The 20,300-nt window shown below is 40.6% G+C and overlaps 1 protein-coding gene across 7 annotated transcripts in view; it reads right to left on the bottom strand.

Moving 5' to 3' along the window:
* The window catches only part of MAST4 (microtubule associated serine/threonine kinase family member 4), a 422,044-nt gene that overhangs the window by 314,716 nt on the left and 87,028 nt on the right, over window positions 1-20,300 (bottom strand). For all 7 annotated transcript variants that reach the window (XM_065599050.1, XM_065599051.1, XM_008170656.4 and 4 more), the window contains exon 2: window positions 17,380-17,533. In XM_065599050.1, the coding sequence (XP_065455122.1) occupies window positions 17,380-17,533 (154 nt within the window). The remainder of the gene's footprint in view (window positions 1-17,379; window positions 17,534-20,300) is intronic.

Below are 20,300 nucleotides of genomic sequence, written 5' to 3'. Positions count from 1 at the left end.
CATCTCTATCTTCCACCCAAGAATTTACACAACCTGCATCCTCCTCCGCCTCCTCCTCCTCCTCCAAGGATTGAATTGTATTTTGATCAGATTCATGTAAATTATCCTCATTCCAGAAATAATGTTAATCAATTCCAGGCTTATAATAAATTCCATTCTTGCCCTTCCAATATCTGAAAGGGACTTTCTTAGCAACCAAAGATGCATACATTTGTTCCGGTGGAACGGCACATGTTAAAACACATCTGGTAAAAGGAAGTTCAGTTTAAATTTTGATTACATTGTTTCCAAGTAGTTTTGAAACTTATCAAAATTTTATGAAACAAAAACTATAAAATATTTGCTGTAGGCTTTGATGCCTTCCAAACACCTCCGGTGGGTTTTTTGTTTGTTTGTTTGTTTTGTTCTTTAAAGATAAGCAAACCACCACCAGGTTTTAAATGTTTGTGCCTGGATTGGCCTCCGCAGCCCCACTTTGTGGCCAGTCGTGTCACTAATCAGTCTTCAGGGCTTCAGTGGTCAGCAGTCACTTCCAACATGGTCTAGTGTTATGGTGATTTAACCAAACAGCTACATCATGCCAAAGTTCCACTCCTTCTGGGGTATCAAAGCTCCAAAACAAATGTAACAAAGTCAAAGGAGGGTTGTCGCCTCCCAGTTTGGAGCTGGACCCAGCTCTTCTACTCAGAAACAGTCTTTTCTAATTAACACTCGTCAGAGCTCCCTGATTCAGACCTACCTGCTACCCTCCCACCCCACCCCCCGGAAGCCCTGACAGGTTGAATCTGACTTAGATTCCTGGCTTCAGCCAGGCTTCTTTCATAGGGTGAGAACTGGAGATCTACTCCCCTTCTTGGTCAGCCACCAATTGACCTGGGTTCTCCCTTTTAACTCCACCCGAAGGGACACCTACAGAAGATGCATCAAGGTGGGACTAATTGAACTCACTAGCTGTTAATCCCTTCTTGGGCAGTGTGGGGTTGGTACACCGCATCACAGTTGCTTTTAAAATAACATCTTCTGTATTGAAAGTGTCTGCAGAAATATCATTCTTATCCTGCCTGTATGTGGCAGTGATGTCTAAATGATGTAAAACCACAGCCCAAAACTATCATTTACAACTCTGCTTCCCCAGCCTAACTGTACTGAAATACAATTCAGCAGAATAAATGGTTAGAGAGGTCTAAACTTGGAGAAATGACAGATCTGGATGAATACTGCTGGCAAAATATATGGAAGGAAACAGCAAATAGATCCCATTTTCCAAGCAGCTTTACAGCTTTGGTGCAACTGCTAAAATTGCACTGTGTTTATCCATTCTACCACAAATCCCTACCACATAGACACTCCTGTTTTTGCCCTCCTCCCTCCAAATTTTTCCTTACCCACGAGAACACTAGAAGAATGTTAAGGTCACAATTCTGATATAACAATGATGGATATGACAGAAATGCCTAGATTTGGGGATCAAAGCAAGAGTGGAAAGAAACAGTTTAGGCAAAATACCATAATATCCCCTGCCAGGACCTACACATAAATGGAACCACGTTAAAGTTAAGGATGAAGATGGTTCCATTTATTCTGAATAAATCAATTCAAATTAGCAAAGATAAAAAATGTTGCAGAAGCATCTTAAGAATTTCTGCACACAAAAGCTAGCTTTTGGCTGCAACATTCTGAACACTACCAGACTATATCAGACTGTGCAATAAATTGTGCTTGGTGTGTATTTTTGTTCTACTTTTATAGTGTTAGCAACATTCCCTGAAGAGGGACAGAAAAAGGGGGACTGGACGGCAGGAGGGGGGGAAAAAATCGACAGCATATCACATGAATATGATCTCCAAAACCCACTTTTCCATAGTGATAAGTTCTCAAGCCTGCTGAAAGTGGTGGAAGTGGTCACCAAAGCAAGGAAGGCACAGGAATCATTGCAGCTGGCCTGCAGGGGGATGGTAACTCAGAACCTCGACCACCCTGCCAAAACTGGTGCTTAGAACTGAGAACGGGTTGGTACCAAACAACAGTGAGTCAGGCTTTTCAGACACCACAAGGTCTCAAGGAAATTGGAACTCCTATGGTAGCGAGAGAGTTGTCAGTACTGTGGCAGCAGCCTGGGCAGAGGTGATCATGGCAGAGGAAGCTGACAGTACTGTAGACTTACTGGACACTCCTTGAAGGATGCAAGTGTCAGACTGGTCTTCTTTGGTTCTGAGTGAGAAGAGGTAGACCTCTGCTTGCCACTTCGATCCCTGACCTCACCAATGATTTGTCAGAGCCCAAAACCTTAGAGTCTTTGGGTTAGTGATTCTCTCAGTACCTGGGGAAACTGCAGCCTCATGGGTACCAGGTTGGTGACTGGTGGGTGCTGAAATCGCTAATTCATTCGGTGACCGTGCTTTTTTTAAAGGTAGATTCCCTACCTGGAAGGCTCGAGGTCCATACTTCAGAGTCTTTATGAGAGGATTCTTGGCTCTTCCTCTTAGACGCCCTAGGAGAGTGTAACACTGAAGTGGTTGAGGGGTTGACTTTTTCAGAGACCAGCTTAAAGAGAGGGTCTTCTGGCCTGCATCAGAAGCCGGGCAGAGAGAGCTCTCCATCATGAGGAGAGAGAGTTTAATATCCCAGTTCTTTCTGGCCCTAGATTTTAACACCAGACAAAAGTTGCACTTCTGGGGAATGTGAGTGTCCCTGAGACAACAGATACACCAGTGGTGCCAGTCACTCACCAGGATAGCCTCCCAGCAATATAAAGCCCCTGGGGGGGAGAAATTACCACAAGGACAATGATCCATAAAACAAGAAAAAAAAACTGCTATGTAAATTTTAAGATTTTTTAAGCTAAAACTACTACCACCACTATTCTAAAAGGTGAGTATAACTAGAAGAAACTAAACGGCTTAGTATACTAAGAGAGGGATCACATTTGAGGTAAGCTCAACTGAGACTCTGTTAAGGCCAAGGTGGTTGAGAAGGAATTGAAGGTGATTTGCCCACACAATGCTAGATAGCCAAGGTGAGGGGCACAAGGGCTGAGTGGGACACATGTGTGGTTTGAACAGGCATTGCTATCTAAAAATCTCTTAACAAAGGTGCATGTGCACCTGGAGTGAAGCACCCCTAGGGGCACTACCCGAAGAAGCAGCAGAATTTTAGACATTCTCAATTAGTCAGATTTCATTTGCATGGCATCACCTTACCACTTTCAAGTAATCTACAGAGTCCTCCAGGAAACAATGTAAACGAGACCTTGGTTTCTAATAAAAAAAAAAATCAGAGAGGGGGGAGGATTTAAATAACTTTCAGGCCATCTTTACATATCATAAAGCAGCTAAAGGGGGTTTAAACCCAATTCTTTCCCATCTTTTGCAAGTCATGTTTAGTAAGAACCCTTTGTTATTACATGATAATCAGATATTCTGCTGGTGCTGCTTTAGTATGCTTTGATCTCAATAGTAAACTTCAAGCTTTTTGTTGACACAAGCACAATTAAGCAGCAATGGAGGAGTTAAAAGCAAAATAATGAGACAAGCATACAGTTTCTTCTGCTCTAATTTCTGATCTGATGCAGGATCCAGACATACTAACGTCAAAGAAGGGGGTGATTATCTAACTAGGGGCACACAGGAAAATAAATTTATCCCTGACTATAAGGGCTGATTAAAGACCTGAACGACAACTGAAAGTGACAATGACAAATGCAAGCTAACATCACCTCAGTCATTAGTGCATCAAAAACACTTTCTAAAATTATAAATATTTATACTTCATGACAGAATGTATTTACTTTGTCTGCATACAGCTTTTTAAATATTGTATACATAAAATCAGTTTTATTTTCAGTTTGTCATTATACAACACGTAAAATTCCTTCTACCTTCTCCCTCTCTGCTGCTACTGGAAACAGTTCAATACAAACCAAGAGAGTGCCTTAGTAAGTGCCTGACAGTCCTTGGAATGGGTTTCTGGGTTGTGGTTTGCCTTGCTACTGAATTCTCTCTCCCTTTACAACTGAATGCCTGTACTCTCTGAAAGTGAGTCTGTCATCTTCTCCCAGCAGCAGGATAAATGATACCCCTCCAGCTACTGTCAGGGAGTGCTGACTGAAAATGTGAAAAAAGGACACAGACTAACCTGAATAAAGATCTATGTTTGCACACATTCAGTGCCTTAGTAAGGTGAAAGTCATTTGGGATATGCCCTTGCTCAAGCACATATAGAATTGAAAAAACCCTACATTAATGCCTAAAAAACCAAAACACAAGATAAAAGGTTCCAGTCATACTCAAGTCTTGTTTAGTTCGCAAATAGATTACTGTGCCTTCCATGCATCATGCCCAGTAATTAAGACTGTGCAAGCCTACTTCTGGCTCCAGAACCTGTACCAGCCCATTGTCTTCACACTATATCCCCAGTGACATCTATGCAACTCCACTGCCTTCAGTGAGCTGTACAAGAATAATTAATTGGTACCATAGTTGGGCGCAGTAAACAATTCTGATGGTGCACAGAAGGGAATAGTATCAATTTCTCCTTTCTACATTGCTTGGGAAGCACTAACACCAGAAAAACATGGTCAAAATGCTATCACTGAAGTTTCTGACATAACAGTGGGAAATTGGGAATCAGGATTAATGTGCTCTATTCCTGGCTCTGGCAGAGTTTGGTCTAGTGTGTAGGAGAATAGTTCAGGACAGCATAGCCAAGCACATCGATAGCCACACTGCCTTTTAAAATGAATGTGCCAAAGTGAATAAGCCGTAGGTTGTATCAGAGAGCTGAGTTCTCCGAAGTCACTTCTCACGACCTCTCAGTTACCTATTTGTAAAGTGAAGAACAGGAGGACTTGTGGCACCTTAGAGACTAACAAATTTATTAGAGCATAAGCTTTCGTGGACTATAGCCCACTATATGCATCCGAAGAAGTGGGCTATAGTCCACGAAAGCTTATGCTCTAATAAATTTGTTAGTCTCTAAGGTGCCACAAGTCCTCCTGTTCTTCTTTTTGCGGATACAGACTAACACGGCTGCTACTCTGAAACCTTTCATATTTGTAAAGTGGATCAATGACAGTTGCCTGCCTACTTGGTAGCAATGTAACAACCAGGCCAACAGCAGAGAGCTGTGAATTGCACAGATATATTGACCATCTACCAGTAGAAGTACCATCAGTTCCATGCACCTTCACAGAGGCCAAAGACTATGTGGAGAGTGCTTCTCTCTAACGAGACATTCTGCCTAAACACGCATGAGAAGGCTTGCAAAATGCACAAGTGTCACACAAAATAAGCTATACTTGGCAGGTTTGATTTACCCATCTCAAATTCATGCTTTTCTTTCCACTGGATAATAGTGAAGCTTAATTATTGTACAATGCTTTGATATCCTTGGAAGAAAGATGCTATAATATATGTGCCAAGTATTGTTAGTATGTAAAGAAATGTCTGCATTACCTCTCAATAATTAAGTTGCGGCTGATGTCTACCTACAGTTGATCTCCCCACCATCTAAACAACAGAGAACTTGGCTAATTAAAAAGGACAGAATTATAATGGGTTCTCTGAAACACTGAAAGCAAAGAACATTAAAGCTGCTAACCAAGAAAGAAAGAGAATTTAAATGTTCTTTTTCTGCTAATGTAACACCAATTAGCTTTTTAGCTAATGTAACACCAATATTTATAAAGGGCTCTAGAGGTGATCCCAGCAATTACAGACCGGTAAGTCTAACGTCAGTACCAGGCAAATTAGTCGAAACAATAGTTAAGAATAAAATTGTCAGACACATAGAAAAACAAACAGTTGAGCAATAGTCAACATGGTTTCTGTAAAGGGAAATCGTGTCTTACTAATCTATTAGAGTTCTTTGAAGGGGTCAACAAACATGTGGACAAGGGAGATCCAGTGGACATAGTGTACTTAGATTTCCAGAAAGCCTTTGACAAGGTCCCTCACCAAAGGCTCTTACGTAAATTAAGCTGTTATGGGATAAAAGGGAAGGTCCTTTCATGGACTGAGAACTGGTTAAAAGACTGGGAACAAAGGGTAGGAATTAATGGTAAATTCTCAGAATGGAGAGGGGTAACTAGTGGTTTTCCCCAAGGGTCAGTCCTCGGACCAATCCTATTCAACTTATTCATAAATGATCTGGAGAAAGGGGTAAACAGTGAGGTGGCAAAGTTTGCAGAGGATACTAAACTGCTCAAGATAGTTAAGACCAAAGCAGACTGTGACAAACTTCAAAAAGATCTCACAAAACTAAGTGATTGGGCAACAAAATGGCAAATGAAATTTAATGTGGATAAATGTAAAGTAATGCACATTGGAAAAAATAACCCCAACTATACATACAATATGATGGGGGCTAATTTAGCTACAACAAGTCAGGAAAAAGATCTTGGAGTCATCGTGGATAGTTCTCTGAATTTGTCCACTCAGTGTGCAGAGGCGGTCAAAAAAGCAAACAGGATGTTAGGAATCATTAAAAAGGGATAGAGAATATGACTGAGAATATATTATTGACCTTATATAAATCGATGGTACGCCCACATCTCGAATACTGCATACAGATGTGGTCTGATCTCAAAAAAGATATACTGGCACTAGAAAAGGTTCAGAGAAGGGCAACTAAAATGATTAGGGGTTTGGAACGGGTCCCATTTGAGGAGAGATTAAAGAGGTTAGGACTCTTCAACTTGGAAAAGAGGAGACTAAGGGGGGATGTGATAGAGGTATATAAAATCATGAGTGATGTGGAGAAAGTGGATAAGGAAAAGTTATTTACTTATTCCCATAATACAAGAACTAGGGGTCACCAAATGAAATTAATAGGCAGCAGGTTTAAAACAAATACAAGGAAGAAGTTCTTCACGCAGCGCACAGTCAACTTGTGGAACTCCTTACCTGAGGAGGTTGTGAAGGCTAGGATTATAACAGTGTTTAAAAGAGAACTGGATAAATTCATGGTGGTTAAGCCCATTAATGGCTATTAGCCAGGATGGGTAAGGAAGGGTGTCCCTAGCCTCTGTTTGTCAGAGGATGGAGATGGATGGCAGGAGAGAGATCACTTGATCATTGCCTGTTAGGTCCACTCCCTCTGGGGCACCTGGCATTGTCACTGTCGGTAGACAGGATACTAGGCTAGATGGACCTTTGGTCTGACCCGGTACGGCCATTCTGATGTTCTTATGCTAATAATTAGATCTTTTAACATATCTACTCTATATTAGGACCAATACATGAAATAATAAACTTACAAATAAAAAAGCATCTAAGCAAGCAAGGCAGTTGCATAAGATAATATTTGGAGGAAAATGAAAAAGTTTACTTTCAAAACACTGATCATCTCCTCTCAGCATCAGCAACACAGAGGTTTCTCAGTACTTGAGAAGGAACTGCAGAGTAGAAGTGATGGAGCTCTCTAACAGGACAGCATAGGAAGATCATGGAATTACCCACAATACAACACAGAATTTAAACCCCCGACAATGGCATGTAATTGAATCTTAAGGGTAAAGTAGAAAGGTAATGTCTCATTAGAGCAAGTGGACAAACTGAACAAAAACATCTGTTAAATAATTTTATGATAATTCACTATGGTACATTAGCCTGATGAACAATGGAGCAAGGAAGTTAAACACATCTTAGTTTGCATGTTGGGACTGGTTAGCCACATTAACCTCTATCATACTGACACACCTATGGAAAAAAAGACAGAAATGTACTATTTTCTGCTATGAATTCCATTTAAATGTCTCTGAACACAGCAGACTAAAGCCTGCAGAAGCTCCGTTGATACTAACAATCCCCAAACCCTCTGATTGTAGGCAACCCTTTGAAGTTATAGCAGCTCAGGAAAACAAGCCACTGAAGAAAAGCAGCTTTTAAATTAACCATTTTTCCCCCTGATCAGAAGCAAGTTTTAAAGCTCCAATCTCCACGCCACTGGAATTTTTAAGAAGCCAATTTAAAAGCCAGGGTGTTTTTTTGTTTGTTTGTTTGTTTGTTTTTTTAAATACATTTAGGTTCTCACTAAGACAAGGACAAAATATACTGCTTGGTCCAAAAAGAGTTGACTTTAAAAAAATAATTTAAAATCAGATTTTTATTTGTTTAAATATTAGTTTAGAACATCTGAGTTCACAAAAAAATTAATGTCTCCTGTGCAAGGCCTGATTGACATGTTCTCCCCTGGGAGCGGTGGTTAGCTTTGAGATGTTCAGGCACACAGTCCCTAGATGCAGAGTGGGAGTGAACTGGTAGTAAGATATATTTGGGGGCGGGGGTCTTTGAATTCACTTCCCTGCCACAGTATACTGGCCATCTAAGCACTCTTTTTGACTGAGAACAGTAAAGCAAAGGGGGAGAGTTATCTGTGTGTGCAGATTTATGATTTGCAAGGAATAAATTTCATTCCATCTCTTAAAGTAGAGAAAGTTCTATGTATTTGAATGTGTACATTAAAATTATTGAAGTCCATATTTTATATATAATTAAGTCACTCTGGTATCACCCCCTGCTTTACATCAGGGCATTTACATTGACGTACTTGCACACTCTAATGTACACCGTGCCTAAGGGTATGTCTAGACTGCAGCTGGGAAGGTGTGATAGACGTGTAGGTATACCCAAGTTAGCTCTGATCTACATATAGCAAAGCTAGCTCAAATAACAGCAGTGAAGCCATGGCAGTAGGAGGTAGGCACTTCATTGTGTTCCCAGGGTTGTGGAAGGCAGGGCTAGCCCTGATGCGATAGCTTCACTGCTAGTGGGAACTCAAATCTTTTAGAGCATGTCAGCAGGGTCTATATGGGGCAGTTATGATATCGGACACTGCTGGAAATGGCATTTTGCTCAAGAATAAAAGATTAGGCAGATCAGTAATTAGCATGATCATTAGCATCAAGTTATTGTTTCTTGAGGATCTGCTAACCTACTGTGTGTGTTTCAGATTGACTAGTAGGTACCCTTCATCAAAGGAGGCACTATTTGTCAGTAAAAGAGGGACCAGGAACTGCTTAATGGTTTTCAACAGCCACAGTAGACAATTCATTCTCACATGTGGTGGCTCAGATTACTTTTCATGCTTTTAGAACTTTCCCTCCTTATTACAGGAAGTGTATGGCAGTCAAAGTGCACCACAGGTAAATGCCGTTTAGTTACAGGTTCTTTGAACTGGGGAAGGGAGGGTGGGAAGAGAGTTTGAGACAGTTATATATCAAGTGGAGACCCACAAGCATAGTCATATCCTTCCTCCTATTAAATCCCCCTCATGTGAGAGTCTCAATTTGGTTTTAGCCATTACAAAATAACATGTTTCCAATTTAAACCCTTTCCGTTTGTATGAACTTTATTAGATATAAATAAAAATTCTTTGTATAGTGTTTGTTTTGTAATATGACCAACAGCATTTCTGTTCGCCAATACTTCAACTAAGATCTATTCCTGAAAGAGTAGAGATGTCTATTTACTTTTAATAGTGTTTTAATAAATTATACTCCTGTGAGAGACCTATAATATCACGTTTCATATAGACCAGTGTAATTTAAAATTTATTTTTGTTTGTTAGTGATAACACTCTGATGGTTCAAAATTGTGTTTTTACCAAAAAATGAAACTCAAAGTAGCCCGCAGTACATTACTATTACTACTAGTAGCACTTACTATTTTCCACTCTGAACTAAAACACTGTTAAACTAGTAATAAAATTACTATTCGATGTTATTACAAGCCATCCGAGCTAGAAATACTTGCCTTATACTACTGAAAAGCATCTGGTCAGGTATGAAACCATTACTTACGGCAACGCTGGTTCTTCGAGATGTGATGTAGATGTGTATACCACGTAGGTGTGTGTGAGGCCAGCACACCAGAGCTGAAGAATTTTGCCTAGCAGCACCTCATCTTCATAGCCCCTGCCCTGGCTATGAGGCAGCTCAGTTCCTTCACACCAGACTTCCAGAGACTAGACTGTGATGCAGAAGGGACAGAGGGTGGGTTGAGGAATATACATCTGCATCACATCTCAAAGAATCACAGTTACAGTAAGAAACCGTTTCTTCTTTGAGTAGATGCAGATGTGTGTTCCACGTAGATGACTCAAAAGCAGTACCCACCCCAGGAGGTGAGGCTTGGAGTCTACCTAAACAAGGATTGCAAGTCCTCTCTACCAAAGCTTGCATCTGCCCTGGAAGATGCTGTAGTGGCATAATGTTCAAAATTGAGACATTATTAAGGAACACTGTTGACATTGCTTGCACGCTCGTAGAATGAGCTCACAGCCGCTGAAGAGGCACAATCAAAGCTATTTCATATGCAGTCTTGATATAGAATGTTAACCATGTCGAGATAGTCTGAAGAGACCGCTTGTTCCTTCATACGATCTGCATGTGACAAATAGTTGAGGCAAAAAACGAAATAGTCTAGAACTGTCCAGATAGATGTTGGGTGACATCTAACATATGGATGCACTGCTCCTCCAGAGATGAAAGCAGCTTAGGAAAGAACACAGGTAAATATATTGCCTGGTTCAAATGAAATTGAGAAAACCCCGTTGGACAAAAATTTGGGGTCTGGTCCTAAAATCACTTTGATCTTAGAGAATTGTGTATAAGGAAGCTCTGCTATCAAAGACTGCAATTCACAGACTCTCCTTGCAGATGTTATCATTACCAGAAATGAAGTTTTCTGACACAAAAGCAGAAAGGGATAAGATGCCAGGGCTCAAACATGGTCCCATTAAAACTGCTAGAACCATGTTAAGGTCCCACACAGGAACAGGCTCTCAGACTGGATGATGGAGACTGATGTCCTGGATAGAAGTCAGCATTGGTTGAATTACAACCACACCAAAAACCACTTCCATTTAGCCAAATAGGCCATTTTGGTAGAGGGCTTTCTACTGTTAAATAGCAGCTGAACACCACACTTCCTCCTCATTCAGCCACAAAGCAGCCAAGCCATGAGATGCAGGGAGCTGAGCGTGGGATGTAAGGTGTGACCATGATTCGGTGAGAGTAGGTCGAGATGGAGAGGATGGGGTATGGCAGGCTGAATTGACAGTGTGAAGTAAGAGAACCAGCACTGCCTCAGCCACATCGGGGCAATGAGAATGAGCTTGGCCCAGTCTGCCTTCATCGTGAGGATGACATGTGGGATGATCAAGAGAAAAGCATACAGGAGAACCGACAGCCAGCTGAGATGGAAAGCGTTGGACAGGGAGCCTGGACTGAGGCCCCCTTGATAGCAGAACAGATGACGTTTCCTGTTGTCCCTTGTAGCAAACAGGTCGATGATTGGAATGCCCCAAGCTGCGAGGATGACCCAGAAGATACTTGTCTTCAGGGACCACTCATGAGTCAGGGAAGAATTCCTGCTGAGATTCTCCACAAGATGATTCTGGACCCTGGGCAAGTGGTCGGCTATCGGAGTGATACTCTCCTCAATGCAGAACTGCCACAACCGGATTGCCTCTTGGCAGATTGCCCTTATCTGTTCACAGAATACATTTTGTGATACAGTAATGTTGTCGGTAAGTATCTGAACCACCGAGCCCCAATACAGTCCAGAAAAGCGTGACATGCATCGAGGGAAGGAAAGGCTGCCCAAATGTGCGCTGCAGACAGCACTGTTGCTGCTGACCACCATAGTGGTGCCTCTGCACTGCTACTGTATACATCACATCCCCAAGCACCATAGGGTACCCTAGAGTTCTTGAAGGAATGCGGAGTCTCATCCATCTTGTCCAAAAAAGCACTTGGCTGTCAAAGGGCAAATCCTGCATGGCCTGCTGCACATAGGGACGTGTGCCTGAATTCTGCAACCAGGACCCCCTTCTCATGGTCACTGCCGAGGCCATCACTCTGGCCAAAGTATCCACAATGTCCAAAACAGACTGCAGCAAAGATTTCACCACCAAGCAGCCTTCGATGATAAATGCCCGAAAGTCCTTCTTGAGGCTTCAGGTAGCTGGTCTGCAAATTTAAACACAGCCATCCAGTTTATGTCATCATTTGGACAGCAACACCTGCTGGTTAGCAATGTGCAGCTGCAAGGAAGAAGAAATATAAATCTTCCTACCCCCAGGTCCATCCATTTAGAGTCCTTCTCCATGGAAGTGGACTTAAATCTGCCCTGCCAGGCTCTATCATTCACTGTGGTTACAACCAGAGAATTTGACACCCTCAAATCCCTTCACCAGAATGAAGTGCCATTTCTGCATGTGCTTCACAGTAGACAGTACCAAAGTCAGTGTGCTACAGAGAACCTTAACAGGTTCTAGGAATGCATCACTAACAGGAAGGGTTACTTTCCCAGGGCAAATGGCTGCAGGATATCCAACAACTTATGGTGTATTCTCCTGCAGGAACTCTGCTTGAATACCCAGGGAAGCCGCCCTGTACTGCAAAAGACCCTGGTATGCCTTGAAATCCTCCAATACTGAAGAAGAGTAAGAGCCAGGCCCTGCAGACTCATCCAGGGTAGAAGATTAAGTAGTTAACCGTGCCAAAGCAGGATCCTGCTCCAGGACTGACAGACCTGGACAGGACGACTCTGGAGACTCCATGAGGCGAAGGTTCACCAGTGCTCGGGCCTGTGGCAGACTGACGGTCACCACAAAAGACCTGGCCAGTAATCTCACCTTAGAGCAAGATGAGGAGTGGGGTCTCTATGAGTGAGGAGCATCCATCAGTTTCAAGGAGGCCACTAATATGAATAGTGCATTGGTGGCTAGTAGGCCCTGAGCTAGAGGGCTCATGTCCCAACTGCGAGACGAGCGCCAATCCTGGTCCCCATAACTCTCCATGAACAGCCCCTGATGCACGTCAGGCAATGGAGAGCAAAAAGAGGAAGATCCTGCCCTAGACGCCGAGGAGTCCGAAGCTTCACAGGATAAAGGTGGAGCCAGTCCGGAGGATGCAAGTAACCAGTCTGACTCATCCATAGCCAAAGATGAAGAGGGAACTGGTGCTGACAGCCCTGAGTATGCCTCTGTCATTTCCAGTGCTGGAAGTGGTATTGACCCTGAAGTCAGCACCAATATCAAGGTGACTGATGATGCCACATGGAAGGCAGTGAGTGCCGAATGCCACCACAGTAACACCGATGGCACCGACAGCAATAAAGAAGACAGTGCTTAACAAGTTCCCAGTGCTGAGGAGGTTCCTTGTGCCGATTGTGCAAGGGAAGCATTGGCAGGTGACACATATAGACCCCACAAGATCAACAGCCAACCCAGCCAACAGGGCTCTGAATAATGCAGCCCTGGCAAAGTCCGGGTCAAAAAACCACCCAGACTGACTTAGAACGTTATTCTATTTAACATCTTTCCCTCCTGCTCTCCCCTCCTCACCGCCACTTGAATTCTTTACATCATTTTAGCAGGTGACACCTTCAACTGCTAGAATTGCAGCTTATGTTTTATACCACTGTATTTGGAAGTTGGTATTCCAAACTGCTTCCAAACTAGTGATTTCTACTGCTGTGCTAGTGGTTCTCAGCCAAGTGGCCTCTAATAAAAACTTAATGGAATAAAAAGTGAGAATAAAGCAAGACAGTAATCAGATTTATGTGATTTTTAAAGGCTAAATTTCTTTCCAACTGATAAGTCTAGGCACACTTTGGTGAACCAAATGTATTCAGTACAAGTACCTTTTCCCAAGCACTGATCCTGAACCAGAAATTAGAGAGAAAAAATGTTAGTCTTCAATTATAAACTGAACAATTTCAGGCATAAGACACGGTCAGGACTCCTGACATGCCTCACTTCAGCGGTCTCTAAAATGCGTACCCCTGATTTTTATTATTGGTATTGTGGTAGCAACTAAGAGTTCCAAATCAAGAATTGTTCTAGGCACAATACACATGGAGAACAAAGAATGTCTGGCCCCAAAGACCATATAACCTAGAATATATAACGAGACAATAGGTGGATACAAGTAAATGGGAGAGCACGAAGTAACACTGAAATGATCAACCCTATCTCGCAGGGCAGTTGTAAGAATGCTTGTAAATGTTTTTGATATACACTGATACAAGTTGATTTGTGAAAGTTCAGACAGTCCTAAAAAATAATGTTAAGAAATTTCTGAAGCCATAGTGATTTAGATTTAATTGATCAGCATCATGAAAGCTATTAAGATGTAAAGCCATTGTAAGGGCCTAAAGCCTCTAGGGTATTCAATTCATTGAAAGTGCATTAGTAATGAAGCAGTTAAATACTATTACTCACTGTGTTCCCAAATCCTCACTTTAAAGCTATTTATCACACACTGCAAGCAGACAAAATGTATGTCTGTTTCATTTTTGAAGGACCAACAGAAATTCAAAAACCGTGTTAGAGACCAGCACGTTTATAGTGGCACAGTAGGTTTGTTTCACAGCTTTGTTATGCTGACTAGCCCCTTACTCCTCTGGAAAGAGGGAAAATCTGATTCACAAATACCATTATTCTAGTTTATAGGGCAAAAAGCATCTGCTGAAATCACAATTAGCATATGGCTACCTCTAGTTTCAGAAAGCATCAGTTAAGTCAATTGAGTAGCTTTTGCCAGGAAAAGCCGGATATAATGCACACCTGTACTGCAGATTAAGTTTACAAATAAGTGTGACACAAAAACACTTCTGTCACTAAAACCTATTGAAACATGAAAACACAATTTATATTACAAAGATCAATAAAAGAACTCCTGATGAGAGAGGACTCACAAAGAACATGGTATTGTTTATACCAATGAAATTTAAATCATGTTTGTTTTAATATTCTGATGCAAGAGACTTTCCACTGTAGTAGGGTCTATCTATCTTATCCCTCATGTAACTTAAGAGCCAGTGTAGTGTTTCACATTATTTTCTACCAAGTATGCATAGAGATTGTACCCTTGGAATGTTCCAGTTGCTTCTAATCTAATGATTAACATACAGTAGAACCCTGTTTATCGGTCTAATTGGGACCGGGGCCAGACCAGATATTCAAAACTCCGGATAAACTGGAGAATGGGAAAATACAATGCTGCAGCGCCATCTAATGTCCACAGGAGAGATTGTCTGCCTATGGCCTAAGAGTCCTGGTTGTTTGGTAACTGTGGAGAAGGTCAGATAAATTGGGTTGTACTGTAGTCACTGCCAATTTCTGGATTCTTTTTAGGTTTGTCAGCCTCACTGGACAAAACCGAAGTTACAGGAAAAAATAGCAAAAAAATGGTGTGAAAAGTAGAATAAATACTAAAATTTTAAAACACTGGAATTGGCACCAAGAGGGAAGCACTAACTGACAGCTCAGGTCATTTTTTCAACCCATTGTGACATTAATTTTCATTATTAGCCAAAAAATACCACCATTAAAATAGTATATATTTAGAGGTGCGTAGATTTTCATTTTACATTTTTTAATATTAATGTGACACTCATTCTCTAATCTGAATTTCATCTCTGAATTTTTGACATAGCCGAACCTATGGACTTGAATGGACATAGTAAGGCTCTGAGCCATGTGTTTATTATGGTGAATAGTCTAGCTGAAAGGTGATGGGACAACTCACAGTAATAAGTTAAACATGTATATAAGGAGGATCAGAGCTGTTTGATAAGTTACAAAGTCAGAGGAGCTAGAAAAATTGAATTGCATTAATCAAAATTAGCAGATTTCATTCACAGATACCAAGGCCAGAAAAGGACCACTGTCCTAATTTAGTCTGATCTGCTGTATATTACAGGTCACAGAACTTCCCCAAAATAATTCCTAGAGCAGATATTTTAGAAAAACATCCAATCTTGATTTTAAAATGGTCAGTGAGGGAAAATCCACCATGACCCTTAGTAAACTGATTCAATTTGTCTCACTGTAATAATATGCCTTATTTCCAGTCTGAATTTGTAGAGCTTCAACTTCCAGCCATTAGATGATGTTACATATTTGTATGCTAGGTTGGCACTATTAAATATTTGTTCTCCATGTAAGTACTTATAAACTTTAATCAAGTCATCCCTTAAATTTCTCTTTGTAAGATAAATAGACTGAGCTCTGAGTCTATCACTATGTATAAAGCATGTTTTCTAATCCTTTAATCATTCTCATGGCTCTTCTCTGAACCCTCTCCATTTTATCAACATCCCTCTTGACTTGTGGGCACCAGAATTGGGCACAGTATTCCCACCAGTGTCAATACAGAGGGAAAATAAACTCTTTACTCCTACCTGAGATTCCCATGTTTCTGCATCTTTTTGGCAGAGTCACATTGGAAGCTCAGACTCAGCTTATTATCCACCACACATCCCAGACCTTTTTCAGACTCACTGCTTCCCGGGATAGGAGTTCTCCCATTCTACATTATTTTGTTCCTAGATGTATATATTTACATTTAGCTGTATTAAAATGCATATTGTTTGCTTGCTCCAGTTTACCAAGCAATACAGATCACTCTGAATCAGTGATCTGCCCTGTTCATTATTTACCACTCTCCCAATTTTTGTGTCATCTGCAAAATTTATCAGTAATCATTTTGCTTTCTTCCAGGTCATTGATAAAATGCTGAATAGCACAGGGCCAAGAACCAATCCCTGCTGATGCCTCTGGAAATGCACCCCCTTGATGACTATTCCTTGTTTACATTTTTAGAGCTATCAGTTAGCCAGTTTTTAATGGATTTATGTGCCACGTTAATTTTATGTCATTCTAGTTTTTTAATCCAAGTGTCATGCGGCCAAACACCTTACAGAAGTCTAACAATATTATAACCTTTATCAACCAAACCTGTAATCTAATTTAAAAAAAATATTAAGTAAGTTTGACCAGATGTATTTCCCATGCTGATTTGCATTAACAACATTACCCTCCTTTAATTCTTTATTAATACAAACCTGTATCAGCCACTCCATTATATGGCCCAGGGGCTATGCCAGGCTGACAGGCCTATCATTATCTGGGTCATCATTATAAAAAATTTTTGCCTAGCTGGACTTGACTTCTTCATATTCATTTTGTGGACTCTAAAGCCCGATTTTCAAAAGATCTCTGCAATCAATAGCTCCCATTTAGGCTCTTAAACAATATAGCCAAATTTCAGAAGCGTTCAGCACTCTGTAGCTTTCACTGAGAACAATTAAGAGCTACTAGGGATTGAGCACTTTTGAAAACTCTGGCTTCGGTGTTAAGATTGCTGCTGTAGCTCACAGAGAGTAACTCAGCTAATGGCTGGTCCCAGTCTTTTTTTTTTTTTTTTTTAAGTGTGAAATCATTGAGGGGTTTGAAAGGGAGAAAAACATCTTAGCTAAATGAGGCCAGATATGTGTACACGATGCTACATGGCACCGTAAGACCTTCAGGGAAATCAGGTCCAAACAGATCAACTCTGCTTTTAGTTTTCAGGCCTCCTATGCTCACCAGTCAAAGCTCCTCCAAGGCTTCCTCTTCTAAACGGTCTTCCATCTTCACTCAGCTGTCTTTTAAACTTAAATGACTTTCCAGGGCCAGAAGAGACTTCAGGGTTGCTGGATTTCCGAAATAGCATAGATGGAGGGGATAATATATGATCAAGCTGCAAAGAAACAAAAAATGCATACTCTTTAAGGGTAGATCCCACAATAGAAAGACTGTCAACATGAAAATTATATTTGTATGAAGATTTTTTTTAACCTAACAGTGGGTTCACAAAGTAAATTACATTTAAAAATATATATATATATTGCTAAATGAAGCATTTAAAAAATTAGGAAATGCCAGTATAGTTGCCTGTGTAACTTTAAGTCTGCATCCTTCTACATTAAGATGCAGTTTTTCATTATGTGATCTCACACTTTTTACCCTGCAGGACCCCTGCCTCATTCAGGGTGGACACACAGAGCCAAAATTAAGTCTGCACGGGCATTCATAAAACTAATATTTCATAACTTTTGAGTGGTTTGCCTAAATAACATTCTTTTAAACAGTTTTTAACATGTATATACTGCAACTTTAAATAAAAAGCCACCAGATGGCAGTATGTCATAAACAACAACACGTAACACACCACAAGTCCCAGGAAACGTATTTAAAACATCAAATAAGAACTTAAAGTTCCACTAACACCATGAGGGAAAATGTTCCATTTAAAGATTATTCTGTGTATAGTCAAATCATTTACTTCTGTTGTATTTCAAGGGAAATATAAATAAGGATGTTAGTTGTTTAGGAGATTATCGCTCTTCCTATTTATTCCTACCCAAAATTACAGTCCTCTGTTCGTGACAACAATTTGAAGATTGTTCTAAATATCATTTGTGCATTCTGCTATGATATTTCATAACATCCACTCTAATTTAATTGCTTTTACTTTAAATTTCTTTATCCTAACACTAGACAACTTTGGAAACATTTGATCACTTGCTAGAAGATCAGACTGAGTCCAAAGCCTGGATAGCATTTAGAACTAGAAGAAAAAAAAATATGTCTTTTCAATAAAACCTTTGGTCAGAATCATATTTCAAAATCCCACTCCACTGCGTCAGGAGCACGGGGGGTGGGGAGGGGGCGGGATTTTGTTCCAGGATTTCTTTTTTTTTTTTTTTTTTCCTGTGCAGTGCTTAGACATCATGGGGTGAAATCTTGGCTTCATTGAAGTCAATAGATAAACCCCCATCAATGTCAGCAGGGCCAGGATTTCAGATCCTATTTCACGGAACTAGGTTCAACACAAAACCTTTAGCTAGATCAGGATAAGTAATCTTACACACAAAACAGATGCACCAGAGCAAATTAGGGATCAAAATTTAAAATATTAATGCTCCTAGTTCTAAACTTCTTTGGGGCTGGAGGTTTAAATCAGTTTAAATCAGTCCTTTGGAACCTATTTTAATTAGAGATGGGATCAAATCTCACACACACACTCACTCACTCACTCACTCCCCTTCAAGTTTACAAACAGTGTTTTGGCTGGCCATGAAAAACCAAGACTCATCAGCTGCAGCAACATTGTTCAAAGAATCTAATCTCATTCTTCCATCTTCAGTTACTTAGCAATATTAACATACACCTCTACCTCGATATAACGCTGTCCTCGGGAGCCAAAAAATCTTATCGCGTCATAGGTGAAACCGCGTTATATCGAACTTGCTTTGATCCACCAGAGTGCGCAGCCCACCCCTCCCCCCGGAGCACTGCTTTACCGCATTATATCAGGTTGCGTTATATCGGGGTAGAGGTGTATTACATCTTTCCAATTGTTGCACAGCTTTAGTTTTAGAGAAGGTGAAAGTAAATTTATCCTGAAACAAAATGCTTCTGAAACTATTGTAAAGGATTGTTTTTGTTTCTGATGAGGAAGAGAGTTATTTATGTAATGAAATTTACAGTACCTCTATCCTTGAAAGAAGCCTGAAAGTTCTATCCTTTGCAGGCTACTGAACCAGCACTTTCCTTACAAAATTTTCACTTCACTGCAAGCCAAAACTAAGGCAGCATATAAAAAGATTTTCTATCCACCACAGGACAGTCCCCCGCCCAAGTGAAGTGTTTGCTTCCAAAGAAGCACAATCACCAACTGAGAAACATTTTTAATAGCTCCTGCTTTCCTGAAATGCTTCTTTCACTCTGAAGATGTGCAGTATGGTTTTAAGCAGTGTGGTATGTGTACACCTTAAAAACAAACGGTAATTAGGTCAAATTAATTTTATGTACTGAGCTATGTGATGGCTCATGGATAAGACTTTCACACATTTCAAAATAGTGAAGCAATGGAAAGACATACTTCAATTAAATCCATGCTCATTCTCTGTTTGTTTTTCTGAAATCTGTAAAACCACAAGAAAAGTGAGATTTCCAAATACCTAGGGGATAAAAACACTGTTGTCCCAAAGAAAGGTGGAGAGACAGAAGGGTTTTTTGTTTAAAATATGCCTCAAATATTTAAACAGTTTAAAAGTGTTCATGTCTTTTCTGTTCAGCACACAAACCACACACACACACACACACACACACACACACCTTAACATTAGATTCCAGCAGAGTCGTCATCTGCATAATAGTAGTGTCATTGCTAGGTGTTTGGGGATGTCATGATGCTGCACTCACGCAGAATCGATAACCAGAGAGAGGTATACATAACTAGATTCTACAGTACAGCTACCTAGCCAATAAAGGAGCAGAAAAAACAATTGCTATGTTAGTCTGTAGAATCTCCAAGAGGTAGAAATCTGTGCTGCATTTAAAATTTGACTTTTTCTCTGCATGTACATTACCCACTGTCTCTCACCCAAGTTAGTTATTATCAGCTTCAAAGACTGGAGGGTGGGGGAGGGAAATGTATGATAGTGATTGGGGAGAAACTA

Source organism: Chrysemys picta, chromosome 6 (assembly GCF_011386835.1).
Source record: "Chrysemys picta bellii isolate R12L10 chromosome 6, ASM1138683v2, whole genome shotgun sequence".
Lineage (NCBI taxonomy): Eukaryota > Metazoa > Chordata > Testudines > Emydidae > Chrysemys > Chrysemys picta.
This window is presented reverse-complemented; position numbering and strand designations above follow the sequence as displayed.